Source organism: Papaver somniferum, chromosome 6, assembly GCF_003573695.1.
Source record: "Papaver somniferum cultivar HN1 chromosome 6, ASM357369v1, whole genome shotgun sequence".
NCBI lineage: Eukaryota > Viridiplantae > Streptophyta > Magnoliopsida > Ranunculales > Papaveraceae > Papaver > Papaver somniferum.
Window position 1 is genome coordinate 167698348 of NC_039363.1, and position 8638 is coordinate 167706985.

General features: G+C 34.8%; 1 protein-coding gene across 1 annotated transcript; it reads left to right on the top strand.

Moving 5' to 3' along the window:
- The first annotated feature begins 5456 nt into the window (after positions 1–5456).
- On the top strand, positions 5457–8349 carry LOC113286390 (ABC transporter G family member 9-like). Its single transcript, XM_026535025.1, has 4 exons — positions 5457–5583; positions 5784–6564; positions 6686–7032; positions 7378–8349. The coding sequence occupies exons 1-4, from the start codon at positions 5485–5487 to the stop codon at positions 8032–8034; spliced, it is 1884 nt and encodes a 627-aa protein (XP_026390810.1). The 5' UTR covers positions 5457–5484; the 3' UTR covers positions 8035–8349.
- The last annotated feature ends 289 nt before the right edge of the window (positions 8350–8638 follow it).

An 8638-nucleotide genomic window follows, 5' to 3' on the forward strand; every position in this document is an offset into this window, starting at 1 on the left:
TTAGATTTACACTCTTAATTTTATTGATCAATCTTTGAATATTCTTACAAGAAAAGATAAAGGAATCAAGAATGACCTCTGCTCTAGACTTTCTCTCTCCTATTTACTTGTTTCTTACTCAAAAAAAGATCTCCCCTCTTCCTTTACAACTGAACGACTATTTATAGGGAAATACATAGTGGATGATAGCTAATCTGTCCTTTATTTTCAGAAATGACTTGCGATATTCTCGCAACCTTACAAATCTTAATCTCGCAAACTCTCTAATTTTCGCAGGACCATCACATCTTTCTCATGATTTTAGATGACGTCGTTTATTATATCATTTCTGAAATTGTTCTGCGACGCTGTTGTGTTGTGTTGTTGATAATTTCGCTAAGATATTATTGTTGCGAGATTCTGATCCTACAATTGTGAAAGCAATGTGTTTGCTCATTAAATTTATTTTGTAATAAATATTTAATGTACGTACCTTGGACTTGAAATTCTTGTGAATGGAGAGAGGTAAGTCATTGAGGATCTGTTGACCAGCAGAAGCGGATTTGGGCTTAATAATAGTTCTTCCCAGAGAATAGGATTTGAACCAGGAAGTGTTACAATGATACCGGATGGGTATGCACGTATCAAAGGAACGTGTGCAATGGAAGTTATTAGACGCGGTTGTGGTATAAGTCGCATGCTGTATAGGTTTTCCAGATGTTGAAACCTCATAGTGCACCCCTTCAACGATGGTAATAGCCATGTCCCTTACAGTCTAAGGACATGACCGAAGGGAGAAAAATTTGACTGATGTGCTGTATTGAGAGAGAATGGAAAGACATGGGAGGGTCCTTAACTTTTGACGGTAGAAAGAGTGAGTCTTTTACTCTTCCCTCTAATATAAAAATACTATTGAGGAGCCAACTCTTCATTTTTCTTTCTTTTTTCAGCTCAGAAAAAAAACATAGAGCAAAAAAAATTCCCTTTGGATTTATCTAGAGATCATGCCTCTAGTGTTTTGTAGTGAAGGTGGGATTGTTGAGGAAACACCCGAAATCTTGGGGGAGCATACGTTGAATTGGTATAATCCCAATTACCCAATCTCTAGTTTTCCTTATGGAATTGATTTTCCAAATGGGCGAGAGGTAATCAACCATACTCGCAATTTCAATTGGCATTGGGAGAACTTGCAATATAATCGCAGGGTGAAAATTGAGAAAATGTATGATCAAATACCTCCAGGTTGTGGAACAATTATGATGCAACAGAGATCTAGCATGTCTTTTCTATTATTAATTGAATCTCAGTAGTCTGAAAATTGACTAATAGGTTGAACATGAAAATACCCAGAGCCAAGTAGGTTCCCCGATTTCAGGTCGAGTTGTGTTTCAAAATAACGTTTATGAAGTGGGGGGTGGAAGTAGTAGTGGTAATAATAGCATTGTTACTTTCCAGAATAATGAATTCGAGATTGGAAATGGAAGTAGTATTGATGGAAATGGTAGTGATAAGCCTGCAGCTGAGAGTATATAAGATAGAGCCATACCAATATCTGTAAGTTGTGAAACTGGTCATGCATGGAGCTTTACAGAAGGGTGGGTATTATATGCATCAAACCCTCAAATTGGTCTGTTTGTAGTGAATGAGGGTGTAGTACTTGTTGGGGATAAATATGTTGTTACTAGTGGTTTATGCCAAGGGTTTTACTCTAATATGATGCCACCACCTTTTAGGTCTGAGATTCGCAGGGTTGCCACTATTCCCATTCTTCCTCATACAATTTATTTTCCTCACATGCTTTATCTAGTGGTAGGACGAATTGCATGTGAAGTGGCAGCCACAACAAATGCTGGGTATGGAGAGGTGAATCCACCTGAGCAGGACCAAGTATTGCATCCACCATATCAAGAGAATCCAGGTCCAGCAACAGCAGAACCAGAGCCAGCTTATCCTCATATAAGGGAAAGAAACAGTACTGTTTTTTGTGTTAATAATTTCAGACATTTTTGGATTATGTTTGGTAGTTTAAGACCTATGAAATGTGTTTTGCTGTATATTTTGAAGTTACAATTGGGCATGATGAAATTATGTAATTGGTTGTTTTTGTTAACGATAATTTGGTTGTAGTTCAAATGATTAGACAACATTATGCAATTTAGATGCTTAAGAGGCCTATAATGAATATGGTTACTAGTGTTCCTGATTTTAGGAATATCAGACTTAGTAGAAGGAAAATTTAGGAAAACAAAGAAACAATTGGGAGTAAGCTTATCATACATGTGATAAGTAGTCTTTAGATTAGTAGTACCGTTAGAGTTTCTTCTGTAGAGAGAAGTGATTATCCCAGGATAAACAAAAAAATGAGGTTTCAATTTGGGTTTTGGTATTTTTGATTTGGTCTGATGATTAGTTGTAGGGTATGGGATAGGTTGGGGTATTTGTTTCCAGATAATTGTGAATCAGAGTTTGGTTCAAGGAGGATTGAGAATGAGTTGTGATGGAGATAGGTTGTTTAGGAGGTTGAGAGACAAAATGGGGTTTTCTGGGATGGTTTAGAAGGTATAAAGTGAAATTATGGGAAGATAAATTGATAGGAGGGGGGTTGGGATGTGTTTAAGCTTATTGATAGGATTGCTGTTGAAATTTTGGTTAGATATGGAGGTAGGATTGCAGATGTGGAAGACTAAAGTTTCAATTTTATCACTGTTCTTGCCAATGTTGTTGATGGTATTGGTATTTCCTTCAAGCACGTCAGTGATTGTTTTCATTGGATTGTTCTTGTTAATACTGGTGAAATTGATACTTTGAGAGTTGTTGTTGATGTCGCTGCTGTCGTTGTTGTTATTGTGATAGTTGGAGTTCTGGTGATACAGTTGCAAAAAAAGTGATAGTTGTGATTGTTGTGATCCATTGAGGCCAGGAGAATGAGAGAAACCAAATACAAAACAGATGAAAGTAATCTACAAACAGCTGAAGAAAAAAAAAAGAGGATTTAGATCAAATTCATGGAGAACCCCAGCATAAAACCCGACGGAGAGATAACAGAAGACGGGAAGAAAGAGTCGTTGAGAATAAAAGACAAGAAATAACGGCTAGAATTCCGGCTTCAGCCGGGATATATAGAGAGAAGTAGTCATACTTACACATAGCTTTCATCGTAGTATGATGTAAAAACATAACGAAAACTCATACATAATTTGTGCAAAACTAATCATTCCAACATGAGAAGAAATAGAATATTGGAAGACACCTGTTTGGTATAGTTTTCAAAAACAGTTTTCTGTTTTTAAAAACAGAGAAAACAGAAAATAGGAGAAAACGCGTTTGGTAAGGACATTTTCAGAAAATGTTTTTTATCTGTTTTCTGTTTTTAAAAACAAAAAAATGAAAACAACAAATTATTGTTTTCTGTGTTTTCTCTTTTTTTCTTTTTTTTATTCTTTTCTTCTTTTCAGAACAAAGTAAGAGATGGGGAATGACTGCAAGTGAGTCATGGCTAATATCACTATCTCTTAGACGAATCTTTACATTTGATCCGATTTAGTTGGTTTTCCTTGTTTTCAAAAACAGTTTACCAAACAATTTTTAGAAAATGAAAACAAGGAAAAAAGGGTAAGTTTTTAAAACAGTGGAAAACTATTTTTGAAAACTGTTTTTCAAAACTGTACCAAACAGGCCCTTTAATATTTTCAATTATCTTAGGGTTCAAAAAACATAACGATAACTCATACATAATCTGTGCAAAACTAATAATTCCAACAAGAGAAAAAAATTGAATATTGGAGGAGACTAAATGCATGTATGAAAAGAAAACCAAGGGAATCGAAAAAGAAATGAATTTTTGGATCATAATCCACCATTTTTGATATTTTTTTCATTTTGAGAAAGATATGCTCCAACGGAATAATTTGCTTCAAATTTTGAATGGAGCGATGAGGATCTGGTAGACGGAGTTCACTACGGATGTACCTGAAAACTGATAAATCCTACAAATAACGACCATAAAGCCAATAAAAAGTACTTTGAAAGTACATAAACAAATGCCATGAAGAGGCATATAACTTGTCGTCAGAGAAGAAAAGTTATTAAATGGAGCTAATCTTAATAGCGTGTTTGTTTCATAGGTATGGAATCATATTCCCGGGAATACGATTTCATACCCTTGTTTGGGACGTGTAATAATTGCAAGAATTCTATTCCTTTACTTTTAGGTTTCCCAAATACTGGGGGAATAGCAAACTTACCTAGAAGGTGGGTTTAGGATTCCCGTCGGTTGGTAATCTATTTTCTTTCAATATTCTTATATTTTGGTAACTATTCCCTTACTTTTTGATCCTAATCCTGACTAAACCAAACAAAATTAAAGAAATCATATTCCAAGGGAACTATATTCCTAGGTATCGCACTCCCTTCCCTCCAACCAAACACTCCGTAAAAGTGAACCAGTGGATTTATTTGTAAATCCATAATCCACTTCCCAAGAATTTTGGTAAAATCATCAAATTATTTATTGAAATCGTAATAAAACATACTAATGAATACTTTAAAGAAAAAAAAGAATTTCATCTCAATTAATACCCAATATTAATACATATAGTTTTTCAAAACAAAGTAAACTGCTAATTATAATTAATCATGAGGATCCCTTTACACTCTAAATATTAGATTATTTCACACTTTTTTGCGTTATTTTGGTGAATAATAACCAAATGATAATGGATTTGAAGCTAATATTTTAGAGGTATGACCCTTTTACAAAGCTCTACATACCTATCAAAAATAATGGCATTCCGAAATGTGAAGCCTCGTAATTCATTGGTCTTAATTTCGATGGTTAAAAATTTGTTCATTTTCAACGACTCATTTTTAAAGTAGTAGACGGTGATGTTATACATTTCCGAATAGTTCATTTTTGGTAGATATATAGAATTTTGTAAAAGAATCATGTCCCTAAAATATAAGGTTCGAATCCCTTATCGTTTGGTTTTTATTCACATAAATGACGTAAAAAGTGTGTGATAATATGAGATTTAACGTGTAAGGAGATCTTTCCTCATAAATAATAACGATTATGTTTGATTGTACACGTATCAATACGGTTTATTAAAAATTATTTCAACAGTGATTATCGCGTAGTAATTTTCTTATTATATTTATTCATAAATAAATAAACATGATATGCAAAAAAAAATCATAAATAAATAAACATGATATATCAATAAAAAAATCAAACATGAATTAAACAGTAAGCTTGCCCCCCGACCACAAATCTGTTTAGGAGTTAGGACCCAAATTACCTAATCTAATTAATTCGTAACTTATTACCTAGGCAAATGGCACGGATTTTGTAATTTTTATTAGTATTTAAATTAAGTCAACGTCTATCGTAGATTCGTAAGATGTATGATCACCATTAGTAATACAAATACTTGATCAGACACTTATATATATTGCGTATTAATAAACATTTTCAGATTCATTTTCGGGGAGAAGAAGAAAGAAAAGATGATTCATGGAGACGATCAAACTAAGTCTGCTAAACATGAGAGTAGTTCTGCAGCTATGGACATGATCAAGAAAGTCAATCGACCCGTAACTTTGAAGGTAAGTAATAGGTTTTCATGCCGATAATCATAAGTTTTAATGATATCAACTTTTTATTTTAATCCCCTGTTTTGAAACAGAGTAATAAACTGAGCTCATCAAGTGCTTAAAGCCAGATTTAATTAGAATGAGTTTAAGAAAAAAAATGTCATCTTCTAATTACCTTAGTTGCTAATAGTAATACTAATGATTCGATGCAGTTTCAAGACGTTTCTTACGAGATCAAACTCAAAAACGGAGCACCAGGGAAAGGGAAAGTAGAGAAGACAATCTTGAAGGGAATAACAGGTTCAGTGCAGCCTGGTGAGATGCTAGCCTTGTTAGGTCCATCAGGTAGCGGCAAAACAACACTGTTATCGGCTTTAGGAGGTCGTCTTGGCGGACGTCTAACCGGAAACATTACGTATAATGGAAAACCTGTCACCAACTCAATGAATCGAAACACCGGTTTCGTCACTCAAGATGACAAATTTCATGTTCACCTCACAGTAACAGAAACTCTTGTATTCACAGCCCTTTTGAGATTACCAAAAACCCTTTCCAAAGACGAGAAGATTAAGCATGCTGAAGAAGTAATAAATCAACTAGGTCTGACAAAGTGTAAGAACACCATCATGGGAGGTCCATTTCTGAGAGGTGTTTCCGGGGGAGAACGTAAGAGGGTTAGCATTGGGCAAGAAATCCTTATCAACCCAAGTTTATTGTTTCTCGACGAACCTACTTCTGGTTTGGATTCAACATCGGCTCAGCAAGTCGTGACTTTGTTATGGGAGCTAGCCAAAGGTGGACGAACAGTTTTGATGTCAATTCATCAACCTTCTAGTAGACTTTATTACATGTTTAGCAAGATCTTAGTCCTGTCAGAGGGCAACCCTTTGTATTTTGGAAAGGGAGAAGAAACTATGGATTACTTCTCCGGCATCGGATACTCTCCATCCGTTACTATGAATCCAGCAGATTTCCTTTTAGATCTTGCCAATGGTACATAATTATTTTCTCAACTCCAATCCATTAGATTCTATCTTGATAAACCAATGTCCACTAATATTTTTGGAGACCATTAAATTAGTCCTGATGCAAATATTTTATGTGTGTGTTTTAGGTGTTCATATGGATGAAATGGCCATGGATAAAAGAAAGGAAGTAAAACAACAACTTGTTTCTGCTTACAAGCATCTCGAAGATAAGGTGAAGAGGGATGTTAGTCAGGAAATGGAAGACCACTTGTTCCTAGATTATAAAGATGATAGTCGTTCAAAGGATCATGATAAGGACTTTGATAGATGGAGTACAAGTTGGGGTCAACAATTCTGGGTACTGTTGAGAAGGGATCTTAAACAAAGAAAGAATGAATCATTTTCATTCATAAAAATCACTCAAATTCTGGTCATGTCGCTTCTTTGCGGGCTTCTTTGGTGGAAATCTTCTACTGCTGATTTACAAGACCAGGTATGCATTCGAATTACGCATTCTAATTTGAAATTGAAAAAATCTGAAAACCGAATTTTCTGCCTAGACCACTTTTGTTTATGAATCTTCCCGGCAATCTGGTCTTCTGCACGCATTTTCATGTTCTTTTATTTTCCTTCCCTTCCCTTCCTTTTCATTTCGTCTTCGTTTGCTTACTGATTGGTGATTACTATAGTAATTAATTACTACTAAGTACTAACGTTCGAATAATCATTTAAAGTAACAAAGTAATAATCAGTCAACAAAAATTAGTTGACAAATCGAAAAAGCTCAATTTTTGTAATATCGTTTGCACGTGCTGACATGTTAACTCTTGTGTGACAGATTGGGCTACTATTCTTTTACTCCATGATGTGGGGATTAATCCCACTTTTCCAGGCTTTATTTACATTTCCGCAAGAGAAGCTGATGCTTACTAAGGAGCGATCATCAGGCATGTACAGACTCTCATCTTATTTCATGGCAAGATCAGCAGGCGACTTACCAATGGAACTTGCTTTGCCCTTTGGATTTATCATCATAACTTACTGGATGGCTGGCTTAAAACCAACAGCTTTTCATTTCTTCAAAACATCAATTGCCATTCTATACACAGTGCTAGTTTCACATGGAGTAGGGCTCGCAATTGGTGCACTGGTCATGAATCTTCGGTCTGCAACAATAACGGCAGGAGTCATAGTGAATGCATTCTTTCTAGTCGGCGGATATTACGTAAGAAACGTCCCAAAATTTATAGCATGGCTCAAGTACATTTCCGTCACCTACCATAGCTACAAACTCCTATTAAGTTCGCAATATAAGAGCGACGAGATGTATGCATGCGGACCTAATACCACTTGCAAAATCGAGAGTAATCCTACCATAGAAAAGATTGGACTTGGAGGTGAAGCCATCTCATATCTTTCTTTAACTGCAATGCTTGTGGTTTTTAGAACGATTGCTTACCTCGCGCTCATTAGGGTTGGAAAAGTGTCTCGTTAACGGGTTGTCATGGAACCTTGACTTGAGACTTATTAATACACCAGCAAACTAGGGGTAATTTCCAAAAAGTAATCAGCAAACTTAATACCCGCATATATCAATTAAGGAAAAGATGTCATTAATTAGCAACGGAAATACCAATGGTACTGCTTGCTGGTACATGCTAATAGTTATGTGCTACGTACCTTATGATAATATTTATTAATGTGGTTAAGGGAAACGAACTGCAAAATGATATTTATAGTTTTATTCAAGAATTTCATAAAGTATATTGTTATTCTTGCATTTTGATAAAAAGAAAAGGTTTTCTCTTTCTCCCAACGTGTTTTTCACATTTTCCGTGCCTTCACAATTTGTAAATCAATTTACTTTTCAGTTTTGTTTTTTCCTATCTACCATTTACAGAAGTTAAATTAACTATAAACACAACTATAAATACGGTTATTTGTCATTAAAATCCCATGTTAGATTCCTAATCAAGTATTATACTCCAAAAGAAAATTCATTTAATGTATCATTTAATTTCTCGAGATGTATACAAATTAATCAGCGAGTAAATCATTATTATGGAAATTTTATTATAAATAGAAAATTTAGATTCTAT

Coding starts and splice junctions, on each gene's coding strand:
- LOC113286390 (XM_026535025.1), top strand. CDS start 5,485: ATGATTCATGGAGACGATCAAACTAAGTCTGCTAAACATGAGAGTAGT. Junction 6,565..6,685: donor CCTTTTAGATCTTGCCAATG/GTACATAATTAT, acceptor TGTGTGTTTTAG/GTGTTCATATGGATGAAATG. Junction 7,033..7,377: donor CTGCTGATTTACAAGACCAG/GTATGCATTCGA, acceptor CTTGTGTGACAG/ATTGGGCTACTATTCTTTTA.